Source organism: Pristiophorus japonicus, chromosome 17 (genome assembly GCF_044704955.1).
Source record: "Pristiophorus japonicus isolate sPriJap1 chromosome 17, sPriJap1.hap1, whole genome shotgun sequence".
NCBI classification, from domain to species: domain Eukaryota; kingdom Metazoa; phylum Chordata; class Chondrichthyes; family Pristiophoridae; genus Pristiophorus; species Pristiophorus japonicus.
The window spans coordinates 16,455,559-16,472,582 of NC_091993.1; the positions used below are offsets into that span (position 1 = coordinate 16,455,559).

Sequence of the window (17,024 nt, forward strand, 5' to 3'; positions counted from 1 at the left end):
AGCATCCCCTACAGTCAGGGAGGAATGCGCAGAGCTGGTCTCTAGTCATCTTGGGCAATCCTTGCCACTGGACCAAGACCTAGCTCTGTCAAGCCCGTGTGGTGGCTGGTGTGCAATGGCCACCCCACGTTTAAAAAAAAAATCCACGCACAGGCATCTTCCACCCTTCAACATGTAGTTGGGGTCCTTCATTGAAACACCTGTGAACGCGTCCTTTTTTTGGCGTGGAAGCAAGTCATCCTCGCTTCGCGGGACCACCTATGATGATGAGAGACTCTTGGATCTTGCGAGCATAAAACCTTATATTATTTATACACGAGTGCTAATGTTTTCATAACAAAGTAATCAGCTGATTAGCATTTATTTTAAAACAAACTTTCTCCTTCAAATCAAAGCTGTCCCTGGTCCAAAAGGTGAACATGGAGAGATGGGACCACCAGGTGACAAAGGAAACACTGGGCCACCTGGTCCAGATGGGTTACCAGGTCCGAAAGGTGAAACGGGGCTGAAAGGGGAGAAAGGAGAACCTTACAATGAGATCATTTTAGAAGGTAAACTATCAAGTTGTTTTTATATGGGCTTAAAGCTTTACTGCTAAATGTGAGATACCCAGCATCTATCTGCTAAAGAGATTTTCCCTTAAATTTAGCAATAATATTTATGATAATGCCGAATGTATTTGCAGAACTCACTTCGAGTCGGATCGGACCAAGTCAAGGTGTTTCAGAAAAATTATAGTAAAATATCACAGACATGATTTTGAACTACTGCACTTCTCGTCTGAAAAACCAGCAGCCAGCAATTGAAAATCGTGGGGGGCTCCTTGGTTGCTTCAATAACACCCGAGGCCAGCCTAATAAATGTCATTTTCAGGTGCAAATGGCCTGCTCTGGCCCAGTTGTATCAGGTATTGAGCGGCCTCACCAGAGATCCATAAAGGGAGAGCTGATGGCCACTCAGAAAATGACCCCGGAAATTTAACAAGTTTTTTTTGGTGGCCAGCATTGGTGGCTCAGTGTGGATGCTGGCCAATACCCAGAACTGGCGAGCTCTAGCAGGGCACTTGCATGGCAACTGCAGTTCAGCAGCATCATGTCCATGAGCGCCAGGCTTCAAAGTGGCATGGGCCTCATGTTGGCACCAATGGGTGGACAGAGCGGCCATTCTACCAAACTTGGCATTCATTTTGGGTACTGCTTGAAAATCGTTCCCCCGCACATCATAGAAAATTACACCAATAGCTTAGAATTCAAGAATTCGTTACTGGTTAGATTTTATGAATTAATGCTCTTGATGCAGAGCTTTATACAACAGGAGCAAACATTAGGAATTCAGGCATGGAGAAGCTTTTGCGCTGACGGTCCCAACATTTCCAATAAGTGTTGCATGAAGCTGTGCTCCAGGAGTTCTCATTCGTTAACTTTACCTCTCCGAGACATTACTCTGCCTCAACGGTAATAGTATTCTTTCCTCTGTAAACATTGAGAACTTACGAAGCACATCCACAAGTTATGTTATCAGCAGTGTGCAAAACAGGAGTTAGCCTATAGGACTGACTACAAGGAGAAAATGTGTCAACGCACGAGCGTGAAAGTCCTTGCCATTTTAACAAAGGTAGAAATAAACCAGTTAGTGTCTTTGTTGAAACTGTGGTCAGAGAAATTTAAAGGAATGCCGAACATATTTGTTACTAATAATGCACAGTGTGATTTATACCCCTGCAAAAGAAAAGAAAGAACGTTACATATACATCACACCTTTCACATTCTCAGGTCCCAAAGCGTTTCAGAGCTGATAAATTAATTTTGAAGTGTAGTCACTGTTACTATGTAGGTAAATGCTTCAGCCAATGTGTGCACCAGAAATTTCTGGTGGGGTTTCTTCAGTGGGATATTGGTGAAACCACTAGCGAGAAGACCTAAATGGCCAAAAGCAGCTAATTACTCTGTTTCTCCAGGGTTTCCATCGATGTTCTAACATTGCGGTAGAAGAATAAAAGAACCCCAGAGTAATTCTCCGCTTTTATATTTAAATGTTATATTTCAAGCTCGTGACTTGTTAGTTTTTGGTATCCATTTAATAGTATATTATTTACTCTCTGCCAATTTTAACTTGGCCAAATTGACGTTAACGAGGTAGTAACTACCCCGAAATGGGGTTGGTAATCTTACTGCCCTGTTTATATGCCTCTCTCACCACTTCTTGGCATTTTTAAAAGGAGCCTCTCACTGGGCAGAGATGTGTCTGTCTGTTTCAGGCAGTAGGCTGTTTTTAATATGCAAATCGGAGTTCTATGACATATATAGGACCCCGATTAGGCCATATTAGGACAGAACGGGCTGGAGTACGAGCTCCAACAAGGTTTACTGGCACTACAGCCAAAGAGGACCAAGAAAGATAAGTTTAAAACTATTTTTGCGGGATTGCGCCTCTGGGCTCCAGATTGGGAGAGATTTTAACCCTACCTGCTCAGCAGAAACTTGGAGGTGTTGATAGTTAAAATCGCCTTGACTCTTACCTGTCCGAAAGCCACCATGATCCCAACATTTGCAAATTCAACCTGCTCGCCTGAGCAGGCAGCAGGGACACGTGCCCGGAGCCAAAAGGGTCCTTTTATATACGCATGTTGCGGCCTGATGATATCATTGAGACCCAACGGTAATTTTAATTCAGGCCTGAGCGGGAAACCCCCCTGGAGTTAAAATTGTGGCCAATGTGCCTGTTGCTGCCCCAGACAGCGATCGCCTAATATTGCCCCAGACAGCGATCGCCTAATATTGGCCCCAAGTTTCCACATGATTTGCTCCTGATTTTTAGGAGCAACTGGTGGAGAATGGAGTATCTTAGAAATCGGAATTCTCCACATTTAAGTTTTCTGCAGTTCTAGTCAGTTAGAACAGTTTCACTTTTGAACAGAATTTTTTTTTCACTGACGCCTGATTTGAAAGTTTCCACAGTGAAAACGTACTACAAACTAACTTAGAATGGAGCAAGTGAAGATTTTTGTAGGCCTGAGAAAACCTTGTCTATACATTAAAAAATCAGGCGCAGGTTACAAACTAGGCGTCCGGAACGAGGTGGGGGGTGGAGGGGGGGAAGGGAAGTCATTACATTCTACAATAAATCCTTAGTTATACTTATGCAAATATTATACAAATAATTCCAACCTGAATAAAAATTTATAAGCAAAGCAAAGATCAAATAAACCATATTCCCACCTGTGTGAAAGTGCTTCAGGCAGGGAGAATGCTGCAGGAAACCTCACAAGTTGAGGCAGCCGTTCCCGACGGCATGGGAGGGGGGGGGGGAGAGGGGAGGAGAGAGAGAGGGGAGGGAGAGAGAGGGGGGGGGAGAGAGAGGCGGGGTGGGGAGAGAGAGGAGGCAGTAAGGGCCCGACCGACCGCAGCGGGGGACAGGCAGGGAGGAGGCAGCTGTCGGTCGGGCCCATCGGGAAACGGCTGCCTCAACTTCTGAGGCTTCCTGCAGCCTTCTCACTGCTGCAAGAAGCCTCAGTGCTGATCATGGAAGGGCAATGTGGTTTTATTAAAACATTTTAAAAATTGAACAGCTACAAAGAACTACAAAAATGGCCGAGTGCCAATGTTTCCTTCACACTGCGCGTGCGTGAACGCTCCAACGCGCATGCGCAGGGTTGCCGGCACGAAAAAAACTCATTTAAATGGTACCCGCCCCCTCCTACTTACAAAATCGGCGCGAGTGGTAGGCTCCGCCCCCTGGGCGCCGCGCCAAGCACACATCGAGCTGCAAAGCGCTCGAGAATAGCGCGTTTTTTTTCAGGCGCCGTTTTCGGCGCGAAAAATGGGCGCCCAGCTCGGAGGGGCACCTGTTTTGTCGCGTGTGGAAACTTGGGGCCATTGTGCTGGACCGAATCGGGCGACTTGCACTGGGATGCCTGTTTGGGTTAGGCAGCTCCCCAGTTCTATTTAAATGAAGTTCAGGCCTCCAAATGGCTCTGTCTTCTTTGCTCCCAGCTCAGGCTGGTGAGCGGCTCACTCCACTGGCCGGCTACCCTGAAGATGAGGTGTCAGCCATGACACAGTTGGTAGCACTCTCACCCCGGAGTCAGAAGGTTGTGGGTTCAAGTCCCACTCCAAAGACTTGAGCACAAAAATCTAGGCTGACACTCCAGTGCAGTGCTGAGGGAGTGCTGCACTGCAGAGGTGGCACTTTCTGATGAGGCATTAAACCCAGGCCCCGTCTGCGCTCTCAGATCCCTCAGCACCATTTCAACGAAGAGCAGGGGAGTTATCCCCGGTGTCCTGGCCAATATTTATCCTTCAACCAACACCACAATAAACAAAATTATCTGCCCATTATCACATTGTTGTTTGTGGGACCTTGCTGTAAGCAAATTGGCTGCTGCGTTTCCTACATTACAACAGTGACTACACTTCAAAAAGTACTTCATTGGCTGTAAAGCGCTTTGGGACATCCTGGGGTCATGAAAGGCGCTATATAAATGCAAGTCTTTTTCTTTTATAGAATATCTGCCCCTATGTTTGAGTGAACCTACTCACAACTCAGGCTGAAATAAAATATCGCATAGATTCTACAATGCAGTTCCATTAAAAAAACTCTAATGACAGTAAAGACTAATAAATAAATGCACATATACAAAAGCAAAGTACTGCGAATGTTGGAAATCTGAAATAAAAACAGAAAATGCTGGAAATACTCAGTGGGTCAGGCAGCATCTGTGGAGAGAGAAAGAGTTAACATTTCAGGTCGATGACCCAGTTTTGACAAAGGGTCATCAAACTGAAACGTTAACTCTGCTTCTCTCTCCACAAATGCTGCCTGACCTGAGTGTTTCCAGTGTTTTATGGATTTATTCATTAAATAAATGCACATATCCAACAGTTTGTGGTTTTCACTTGGGTAAGTTATCTTTTTATAGTCATTATAGATACCGTGCACATCATCAGTGAACCTTTACTGAAAAGATTTGCATGTTTAAATACAATTTTGTTTTCAATCAGGTCAGAGAGGTCCTTCAGGTCCACCAGGGTCACCAGGATCTCCTGGGCCAGCTGGCCCCCCTGGCCCACCAGGTTCCAGAGGAAAGTCCCGACATCAACACAACGCAGTCAATTACGGTAATGTATCTTTAAATTCAAACCCTCAAATAGAGATGTGATTCTTGCTATTGGATAAGGATGTCTTTATCAGACTGAGCCTCACTATTGTGTTTAAATTTAGATGAAGCTCCAAATGATGACACTTTAGTTGGAAGAACATCGGCACAAAAAACACTGAGCTCCTTTTCGAAGAAATCTGGTACAATTTCATCCCACTTCTGTCTTAATTTTGGTATTGAATTGTGGTATTATTTGCATTAATACTTGAGCAATATTCTTCAATAGGACGCATCATAAAATCAGTGGATGGCCCTTACAATGTGACAAAGATAGAAAACACATTTGGAGCATGGATGAAGGACCCAGCATTGAAGAGTAATGAACAAATTTGGGTTGTTGAACATTTTTCAGGTTTGTTATAGATATGCTTTCCTATATTTTATTTTGCTGAATGAAACAGAAACGCAAGACTCAGACACCTCTGCGTGCTCTACATTTGCCTCTTACTAAAATATCTGGCAGAATTAAATATGTGCTTCACTGAGAGGTTGAGCATATGCAGTCAATTCTAGAATAAGACCATCAGATGAATCAATTCTTGATTGGCTCTGCCTAAGTTTCACTCTCAATAAATGTACAAGTCCATTAATCCTGTCAAATAATAATACATGAAAATAAGGACAAGAAAAGACCAACTGGTCCATTGAGGCTGTCTGTTAGTGCCATAATGCAACTGAGCATCATGACCTCGTGTTCCCTTGCGCCAGTAGTCATGTGATTTCATAAAAACTAAATGAACCCCCCGAGCCAATCGAGGGCAATTCCTCTCTGACCTCCAAAGGTGATCAAAACAAGTTCAGGAGATCACAATGACCATGAGGTATTAACAAGACGTCCCTTTTGCCTTTTGTCTGCAGCAATATTCGCCACAGCGAGGAATATGTCCAGCTCTTTTTTGAACTGTTGTATTGGTTCAGTAGTACCACTTTAAAACAGTAAAGATATCTTTCATTTTTGTATCCATAATCTTGGAACTCATCTCTGTTCTGTCTCCATGTCTTGGTGACCAAACTGAACACAAATTCATCTTTCAATTTTAAATTGCCTGTGACTTTTTTTTACAACTTACAAGCATTTTGGTTTTGTCTGTAGTTCACTTACTTCTGAGCCTTACTGTAACCAAACTGCCTTGCTGATATTCTTAATAAGGTTTGTTATCGATTCTTAAATTTTGTTTACAGGACTGACAGTTAAAGAATATGAAAATTTAGAAGCACTTAAGGTTGGAAGCATCTTCAAGTCTATAACATTGCCATATTTCTTTCATGGCTGTGGTCATGCAGTGTATGATGGTTCCATTTATTATCACAAAGGAGGATCTGATAATATTATAAAGTAAGTATATTATGTTGAGGTTTTATAGAAAAATGATGGGTATAAGCTGATCAGTCATAATCTTCATTGGTAGAACTGTTATGCTGTTGTGAGGCACTCCTTGCTGCCTGCAGCCAGTGAAATTCCACTAAAGGTGAGGAAATACAGATTGTCATCATAGCCTCTATGTTCTGACTAGGTTAACAAAACCGTGGCCCCGTTTGCTCTCAGGAGGACGTAAAAGATCCCATGGCACTATTTTGAAGAGCAGGGGAGTTATCCCCAGTGTCCTGGCCAATGTTTATCCCTCAAGCAACATCACAAAAAAAAATTATCTGATCATGATCACATCGCTGTGTGTGGGAGCTTGCTGTGCGCAAATTGGCTGCCGCATTTCCATTACAACAGTGACTACACTTCAAAAGTACTTCATTGGCTGTAAAGTGCTTTGGGATGTCCTGAGGCGCTATATAAATGCAAGTCTTTCTTTTCTTATTGCTGCTTGTTTGAAATTCAAGTTACCATTAAAAGTAGCTTGTAACTGCCAGAAGGAAAATTAAATATATTGATGGGACTGGCTTTCTCTCATATTCATCCACTTAAGTAAGTGCATTTCATAGTAATTGTTAAGAACATAATAGGAGCAGGAGTAGGTCATTTGACTCCTCGAGCCTGCTCCGCCATGTAATATCATGGCTGATCTGATCATGGACTCAGCTCCACTTCCCTGCCCGCTCCCCATAACCCCTTATCGCTCAAAAATCTTTCTATCTCCGCCTTAAATATATTCAATGACCCAGCCTCCTCAGCTCTCTGGGGCAGAGAATTTCAGAGATTTACAATCCTCAGAGAAGAAATTCCTCCTCATCTCAGTTTTAAATGGACGGCCCCTTATTCTGAGACTATGCCCCCTAGTTTTAGTTTCCCCTGTGAGTGGAAATATCCTCTCTGCATCCAACTTGTCAAGCCCCTTCATTATCTTACATGTTTCGATAAGATCACCTCTCATTCTTCTGAATTCCAATGAGTATAGTCCAAACCTACTCAACCCCCACATCTCTGGAATCAACCTAGTGAATCTTCATTGCTTTTATTGGCCGAGGCATAGAATATAAGAGCAGGGAGGTTATGCTTAAATTGTATAATACTTTGGTTAGGCCACAGCTGGAGTATTGCATGCAGTTCTGGTCGCCGTATTATAGGAAGGACATGATTGCACTAGAGAGGGTACAGAGGAGATTTACTAGGATGGTGCCTGGAATGGAGAATCTTAGTTACGAGGACAAATTGGAGAGGCTGAGGTTGTTCTCATTGGAACAGAGGAGGTTGAGAGGAGACCTCATTGAGGTGTACAAAATATTGAGGGGCCTGGACATAGTTGATAGTAAGGGGTCTATTACGAGGGGGCATAGTTTTAAGGTGGTTGGTGGAAGGTTTAGAGGAGATTTGAGGGGGGTCTTCTTTACGCAGAGGGTTGTGGGGATCTGGAATTCACTGCCTGGAAGAGTGGTGGATGCAGAAACCCTCACCACTTTTAAGAGATGGTTGGATGGGCACTTAAAGTGCCGTAACCTGCAGGATTACGGACCTAGAGCTGGTAATTGGGATTAGACTAGATAACCTTTTGTTGGCCGTCGCAGATATAATGGTAAGCACTGCAGGAAATTGAATACAGCCAGGGTGATCTGCTGGACTAGTTTCGATCGCCTGGATGGGTCGGAGAGGAATTTTCCCAGGTTTTTTTCTCCCTAAATTGGCCTGGGTTTTGCCTCTCCCAGGAGATCACATGGCTCTGGTTGGGGTGGAGCGTAGAAGGTTTCAGTATAAGGGGTGTCGCAGTTGTGTGAGGCAGAATGGTTGGGCTGGGTGCTCTTTGCCTTTCCGCCATTGTTCATAGGTTTATATGTAACCTTCAGGGCTGCTGACCGAGGGCCGTGCGGCTCTTTGTCGGCCAGCGTGGACATGATGGACTGAAATTGCCTCCTTCTGCGCTGTAAATTTCTGTTTCTGTGAACAGCCTCCAATGCAAGTATATCCTTCCTTAAATACGAAGACCAGATCTGACAGTACGCTACGTGTGGCCTCATAAATACCCTGTACAGTTGTAGCAGGACTTCTCTGCTTTTATACTCTATCCCCCTTGCAAGACCAACATTCCATTTGCCTTCCTGAGTCCTTGCTGTACCTGCATACTAACTTTTTATGTTTCATATATAAGGACCCCTAGGTCCCTCTGTACTGAAGCACTTTGCAATTTTTCTCCATTTAAATTATTTGTTTTTCTATTTTTTCTGAAAGTGGATAACCTCACATTTTGCTACATTATACTCCATCTGCCAAATTTTTGCCCACTCACTCAGCCTGTCTATAAGCCCTTTGCAGATTTTTTGTGTCTCCTCACAATTTCCTTTCCCACCCATCTTTGGCTACATTACAGTCGGTCCCTACATCCAAGTCTTTAATACAGATTGTAAATAATTGAGGCCCCAGTACCAATCCCTGTGACACCCTACTAGTTACTGTTTGCCAATCGGAAAATGACCCATTTATGCCGACTCTCTGTTTGTTAGCCAATCCTCAATCCATGCTAATATATTGACCCCAACCCCGTGAACTTTTATCTTGTGCGGTAACCGTTTATGTGGCACCTTATCGAATGCATTAAGTAAAATGATGTGGGATAGTTCCAAGACATGAAGGCTACAAAAAAAAAACTAAAACTGGCTTCCAAATTTCTGTTGAATCAACCTGTAAAAGTTATCCCCCACAAATGTCATAAGATAGATTGAACTCAGGACATTTCCTGCAGTTAGATGTACATAGGAACTATATTAAGATGGAAAAGTGAATGGGATCTTATCGGCCAGGAAATTGCGGTCGGAGGCTTACCACGGGTAACACCTCTGAACCGCAAGAAAACTCCGCACCTACCTGCTGCCTCCGGAGCTTCGGACTTTTGCGGTGCTGGGCCTCTATACCTACGCCTGCGCAAAGGCCCACGCATCTCAGGGGCGCGTGTGGTTCGCAAGTGTCCCTAGGACCATATGGATCAGGCCAACCAATGACAAAGGGAGATTCCCATTATGCTATGGCGATTCCATTTATGTACAGAATCCCCATAAATATAATAGAAATCACCCTAAAAAATACAATTTCACAACAGTGAAATAAAAATAATCTCAGGTTCAAAATTAATTAAAATACCATTTAAACATTTAAAAAAGTTTAATTTTAAATTTAAACTGGACAAAACTATCCTAATGAATTTTAAATGTAAGTGAATGTTTAAATCATTAATATATATTTTAACATTTATTTAAACCCTTATATTTCCCACAACAGTGACTACACTCCAACAGTACTTAATTGGCTGTTAAGTGTTTGAGACGTCCGATGGTCATGAAAGGCGCTATATAAATCCAAGTGTTTCTTTCGCTGGTAAAAGGCCTTACGTCTGCTTTTACCAGACACAAGGGTATGGTGGCTATTCGCTGGACAGTAGTTGGGCAAATAGCCCAACTCCATGCCAGCGAAAGGCAATTTCCAGTGGATGCATACGATCGGTCAAGCAGAAATGTGACAGATCGCAAGTTCCGGGATTTCGCACATGCGGAATCCCAGAACTTGCGGGAAGTTACGACAGCCTATGCTGTGCCGTCATAGGCCCTGTAAAATTGGTGCCATAATTTCTTTAAAGAAGCAGAAGTAGTTCATCTCATTATGAGGTGGATTATTGGATAGAATTGGCATAGCATCTGCTTTTCTCTAGCTAAATGAGATGTCGTCCCTAGCATCACTGGCAGCAATATTGGCTTGGTTTTCTCCTGTGTGGATCCTCCTCACATATTGAAGTTTACAGCGCAGAAGGGGGCCATTTCAGCCCATCGTGTCCGCGCCTGCCGACAAAGAGCCACACGGCCCTCGGTCAACAGCCCTGAAGGTTATACCTAAGCCTATGAATAATAAACGGCGGACAGGTAAAAAGAGCATCCGGCCCAACCAGTCTGCCCCGCCACAACTGCGATACTCCATGTATCGCAACATTTTACACTCCACCCCATCCAGAGATGTACGATCTCCTGGGAGAGGCAAAAAACAGAAACAAACCCAGGCCAATTGGGGAAAATATCTGGGAAAATTCCTCTCCGACCCATCCAGGTGATCGAAACTAGTCCAGATCACTCTGGCCATATTAGATTCCCTGAAGTACTTACCATCGTATCTGCACCAGCCAACAAGAGGTTATTCCGTCTAATCCTACTTACCAGCTCTAGACTTGTAACCCTGCAGATAAACAACATTTATCTGACCTGCCACAGAAGTTTAGGGAATGTAACGTTGGCTACAGCCTTGATTACCTGTACATTTTAAAAGAAATGTAGCCCATAGTTTCCAACTTGTTGTCCCATAATAACTGTGTGGTCAGTGGTTCACAGGCTGCAAATGCATCCATCTTCTATAGTGTTGAGAAAAAACTCGGTGTCCATTTTTCTGTTGCGGACCATGGTAAAAGGACTCATAACCCTTAACCCATCTTCACATGGCAGCTACACACACACTTCAAAGAGCAAAGACAGTGATCAGTGGCCTGCTTTTCCTTATCCCATTTAAGGGCTGCTAATGCAAATTATAGCCTAACCTGGCACCTTCCAGGTCTGCATGGCTCAGTACCACATCACACTTCACATTTACCATTTGGTCAGAGATATATCTATTTCTGAAATCCAACCATTTTCTTCAAGTTACTGGGGTGGGATGGGATGAGGGGTCTTTGCTCTGAAGTATCGGCTAGGGCTATCATTATATGATTTTACCTGCAAAAGTTTTAACAGGTTTACAGGAGTCATAACTTTTTGTTCAGATTTGAACTCCAAGTACATGGAGATGGGAGGAAGGGGAAAATGAAAGCCAGAACTGAGCATTAATCCTATCGCATCGCATCACATTACAGGAAGCATTCACAATGATCCTATAAAATGCATGCCCCGTCTAATCTGTTTAGCAGAAGGCTGCGCGGAACATTAGGGTCTGGAGAAGAAGCAATTTACAAATGAGTAGATTTTAGAAAAAAATTGCAGCACAGCACAAAAATGTACTCCTTTTTCTTGGTGTTTGTTTTAGATTTCCACTTGATGGGAAACAGCTCCAGCGCATGAAAATGGAAAATGCTTTGCACAACAATCGCAATTATCTCTTCCAAAATGCAAAGACATATTTTGATTTAACTGCAGACAAAAATGGACTTTGGATAATCTATGCTTCTAGTCATGATGAAAACATTGTTGTTGGCCAAATTGAAATCAATGAAAAATCATTTTCGATTGTTCAGAATTTTAACACCACATACCCCAAATCAAAGACCGGCAATGCTTTCATTGCGCGTGGGATTCTCTACCTCACAGATACTAAGGACTCCAAAATAGTTTTTGCTCTTGATTTGTTGAAGGAGAAACAACTTGATGTAAGTTTCGATTTAAGATCATCAAATGATACGCTTACAATGCTATCCTATAATCCACATGATCGTCATTTATATACATGGGAAAATGGCTACTTAAAGGAATATGGTCTACATTTCTTACCAGCTGAATAAATGCAAATGATTTCATAATAGAGAACAATTATTCATGCATGTGTAACTGGTACAGCTACTAATTTTTAATATGTTCGTAAGGTAAAATGATTTTTTCTCTAATGCAATATTGCCAAATGTTTTTAATTTTTTTGACATTTGCACAGAACATAGCTAACATTTTAAATAGTACATGCACCTTCTATAATACATTGCATTGTATTTTAATTAATTGTATAATGTTTTCCTTTCCATTCGGGATTCAAGATCTAGTTGGTGTCAAATTGGTTCATATGTAAATTTTCTTTTAACAGTAAAATAGATATAAGGTTACATTTATACTGTAGTTTTAGTGTCGCTGTGAAGTAGCTGCCATTTTGCAGTGACACTAAAGCAACTGTGAATTCAGGTCTTGTCTGACTCTGGAGAGGAATGGTGACAGACCTCTGCCCCCCCTCCCCACAACCAGTGAAGGCAGTTTCACATCCCATGGAGAATAACTCCCGTACAGTGTTGAATCTGATTTAGAAAATGCTCATGGGGTTACTTTGACCACCTTCACACTTTAAAAAATTTCCACAGACCTGAGTGCGGACACGCTTGCCCATGCTCTTCGACTGGTGGCTACAGTATAAATGTAGCCATACATAAATACCAAACATTTTACCTACATCTAAAGAAACTCCTTGTACATAATCTTTGGAGCAAATGGTAGCTGTGTAATCATACATGCACATTACACAAATGTATATATAAAAGATACACACACATCTATAGTAAACAATCAAATTGTATGCACGGTACAAATTTATAGCATATTTAAATCTTTGCTATGAGACGTACTTGCAATAATTTCTCAATATTGCACAATTACATAAAAATTGCCATGCCAGGTTTAAATATTGAACATTTAAGCAGATAGTATCACAGATGGAATTCAATGATAATGGACATTGTTAAATGCATCGATATACTTTTTGAATAGATGTTCGATATTAAAGGATATAGGACTACATCAACTGTATGCAGTAGATAGAAATTTACATGACATCAGTAGTTAATAAAATGGAAAGTTATATTAACTGAATTTTGAACTGCTTAACATTCTAGCTGTATGGTGTGGTTTATTTAGTAAGGAAGGAGTAAGACAATTTAGTTATTCTATATTTATACAAGAACTTCAATTGCCTTTGAAATGGCAATATATCGGTATATGTAAAGTATACATGGTAAAATTGGAAGTTTGAGAGAGATTACAACTGCACCTTTAGCTTTTTGCAACATGGGAAACTGCAAAGCCAGCATTACGGCACAGTAGATGTGCATGATTACAACTGGACACACAAGACTCCTGCTATGTGCAGAGCAGTTGGGCCAACTGGAATAATAGCATCTTCATTTTATAGTTACCCCTGGAGTCTATGAAAGATTTTTTGGGTCCTTTGGCCTGGATTTTGAGTTGTGTAATGTAGGTGTCGTAAGAACAGGGCCTACTTCTCATGAAATTGACCCTGGTGTTGGACAAGAGCACAAAAGGCCCAGGGAAACTGTACTGAAGTGGCAAATGGCAAGTGCCGAAAATCTCTATAGGCATTTTTATTTAAAAGCAGTGCCACTAATGACAGACTGTTCTCCCACCCGTTGACAGCATTCAGATACAAAGCTGATTATCCCACAGCTTTGGAGACTTACATTTTTGTGGGCCCCACAAACTACAGTAGGATTTTCACTAACATCTTCGAATGCTAAGATTTTTTTTTTCCTACAAGTTACAATACTAACAAAAAAGACAGGAGACTGTTACAAGAGTGCTACTCTCCTGGAACTGTATACATCAATTTTGAACCCTCATGGGTTAACACTGCTTTCCAACAATACAACAAAGATGATGCAGCAGACAATAAGCTACACACATTAAAAATAATTTATTTGACTTACAAAGGTAAGATTGTGATGCACAACTATTCTTTTAGATTAAGTTTCAAGCGCAGGATGTAAAATCCATATCTTGCTCAGTCCACAAGGAAATGCAATGAATTTGTTACAGAACACAGACATTATATATGAGCAGAAGACAACTTCACAGACAACATGTCAAAATACTGACAATGTTCTCAGACTTTACTTACCATAGCAACATGTACATACAGGAAACATAAAAATACAATAAATTAAACAGTATATTACAGGCAAAATAGCAGACAATACTCAGCTCTTGAATATAAGTTATGTTAATTCACAGATCAAAATAACTTAATTGGTCATAATCCTACATAAAGTGTTGGGCCAATTAAGCCAGACATTCATCTAAGGAAATGCAACTTTTTACACATCAATAGAATTCTTTTTTTTAATACCAACGTTTTCATAGCTTCCTTTTAATTAGAGTGCAATGGATAAACCATCAATAATGCTAATTCAGAATGAACAAAAATAAACAAAAAAATCTCATCTGGTTCCTTTGACTTTCAAGTAGAGATATACAATGCCATCATCACACTGTGCTACACTTCATAATGTAAAGGCAAATCGTTTGTAATAGAAGTACAACAGTCTTAGAAGTTTTAAGAACACTGTGCAAAAAAGACATAAAACAGTTAAGTTTCAATAGCTTTAACTTGTTGAGTGATCAAATTAAAAGTTCAGAAATATCTAAATTAAACTGTACATCTTAATGACTGTGGTTCCCATTTTTGCAAACACTTTTTTTTTGCATTGCCGCTTTCGGATAAGACCATCAACACTGAAAAGTCCCTCCGAGAAGAAAAAATAACAATGAAATCAAATTCTATAAATCAATTCACGCCATCATTACATACGGGATTTCCCATTACAGTGCTGATGGATTTTAGCCAGGGGCACCTATTTTAAATGCCCATACACTTACAGTACACCAAAATATTCTGCATTGTGTTCACAGAGCATTACCAACAACCTGCAACTGCATTGCTTTTTAAAGTAATAATACAGTACATGCACGTCTGTCCTATGGGTTTTTAATATATGGAATTCTTCAAGTCTTTATACCACAAAGCCACACTATACTTCTTCAAATGACTTTCTTATGCTTTATATATATTTCAAATCTGCCCAGATCCACTGCTAATAGAAAACTTCTGCAAAAAGCTGAACCTTGGTCCCTTCTCATTCAAACACAAAGTGCTCTCTAGCAGCTTATGTATCCCCACAGCGTTTGTGAGACACCCTTGTTTTATAATAACCAGAACAAGCAAGCCCAGTAAACTACAATATGTCGAATATTCCAGCAGGGGTATTAAAATAGTCTGGCAAAACTCGTGTCTTCAAAGTTCCATCTGCTCCACAGGAAAAGATGCGGTTGGCTGGCCGGATGTCCAGCTGCACAACTCCTGCACCAATGTTTCGAAAGATCGACTGTTTGGCATGTTCATTTGTAAATGAATGAATTAATCCATGACCAGTTAACCGAAACACCTGCAAAGCAAAGAGATGTCATGTCAGGAAAAAGACTTGATAAAAACATTAACAATACTCCAAAGTTCATGAGAATTATTGTTAGTTCAAAATCATTTAAAATGTCCATTTATTCAAGATAATCAGTTTTATAGTTATTTAAAAGTTGGCAAAATGAGTTAGGATACTGTTCTTACACTGGACATGTCACATAATGAGGAGAAAGACTGCTACCTGGAGTTGAACTTTTAGGTTTACTGATTTAAAAAAAAACAGGCATTTAATACACTTTACACAAACTGCTCAATGGCATGCACAGTGTTTTGAGACATTATCAGATGTACCCACAAGTGCTTTGGGGGCAAGGGGTGGGGAGGAGATAGAGATGAGAGAGAGAGAGAGAGAGAGAGAGAGAGAAAATTGCTCAAGATCTGGACAGTGAAGGAGGAGAGAGAAGACTATGCAGTGTGATAACTGGAAGGAACAGAGAACAATGCCAATTGCCAAGTCCACAATTGGGATACAAGAAAGATAGAGAACAGGCAGGATTGTGGGAAAGAGACAGGAGAAAAAAGTGGTGCAACAAGGTTCACTGTTGAGTCCAAAATTGGGTGGTATCATTGGGAGACAAGATGTCAGCATTTTATTTTCCTTCACAATCATTCTGTGCCCGCACTCTCCAAGCTCCAAGCTTAGGCAATCCTCGGACCAAAACAAAGTGTCACATCGCATCACATAGCATCAATCTTACAACTTTGCATCTAGAATGATAACCTATGCCAAAAAGTAGCTAACTATTAAAACACTGATGGTATACACTACATTGCACTGTCAATTATTTTTTTATACAATACTGGTACCTGTAGTTTATGAAAAATAAACTACTCTTACCACAGTCAGTCTAATTTTAGGAGGTGCAAATCCAGAGCACAAGCTGCTCAACATTTGCTCACGAACCTGGAATTTAAAAAAAAATCGAATTCAATGGTCCCTAAAAATGGTCAGTGTGTGACGCTGAACTAGACAGTGCTGCAGTAAAATGCTGCGATTCCAATTTTGACTTATAAGAACATAAGAAATAGGAGCAGGTGTAGGCCATTTGGCCCCTTGAGCCTGTTCCGCCATTCAATAAGATCATGGCTGATCTGATCATGGACTGAGTTCCACTTCCCTGCCTGCTCCCCATAACCCTTTACTCCCTTATCGCTCAAAAATCTGTCTATCTCCGCCTTAAATATATTCAATCACCCAGCCTCCACAGCTCTCTGGGACAGAGAATTCCATAGATTTACAACCCTGAGAGAGAAGAAATTTCTCATCTTAGAATAAGGGGCTGCCCATTTAAAACTATGTCCCCTAGTTTTAGTTTCCCCTATGAGTGGAAATATCCTCTCTGCATCCACCTTGTTGAGCCCCCTCATTATCTTGTAAGTTTCAATAAGATCACCTCTCATTCTGAACTCCACTGTGTATAGGCCCAATCTACTCAACCTATCCTCATAAGTCATCTCCAGAACCAACTTAGTGAACCTTCTATGAACAGCCTC

At 41.3% G+C, this 17,024-nt stretch overlaps 2 protein-coding genes across 4 annotated transcripts in view; one reads left to right on the plus strand and one right to left on the minus strand.

Annotated features, from left to right (window-relative positions):
* The window catches only part of gldn (gliomedin), a 62,350-nt gene extending 49,241 nt beyond the window's left edge, over positions 1-13,109 (plus strand). Inside the window, exons 5-10 of the mRNA XM_070858432.1 lie at positions 396-551; positions 5,001-5,117; positions 5,221-5,298; positions 5,385-5,510; positions 6,341-6,494; positions 11,595-13,109. Of these exons, the coding sequence (XP_070714533.1) occupies positions 396-551; positions 5,001-5,117; positions 5,221-5,298; positions 5,385-5,510; positions 6,341-6,494; positions 11,595-12,066 (1,103 nt within the window). The 3' untranslated portion in view covers positions 12,067-13,109. The remainder of the gene's footprint in view (positions 1-395; positions 552-5,000; positions 5,118-5,220; positions 5,299-5,384; positions 5,511-6,340; positions 6,495-11,594) is intronic.
* dmxl2 (Dmx-like 2) overlaps positions 12,211-17,024 on the minus strand; it is a 165,612-nt gene continuing 160,798 nt past the window's right edge. For all 3 annotated transcript variants that reach the window (XM_070858428.1, XM_070858431.1, XM_070858429.1), the window contains one exon: positions 12,211-15,498. In XM_070858428.1, coding sequence (XP_070714529.1) covers positions 15,289-15,498 — 210 coding nt within the window. In that variant the 3' untranslated portion in view covers positions 12,211-15,288. The remainder of the gene's footprint in view (positions 15,499-17,024) is intronic.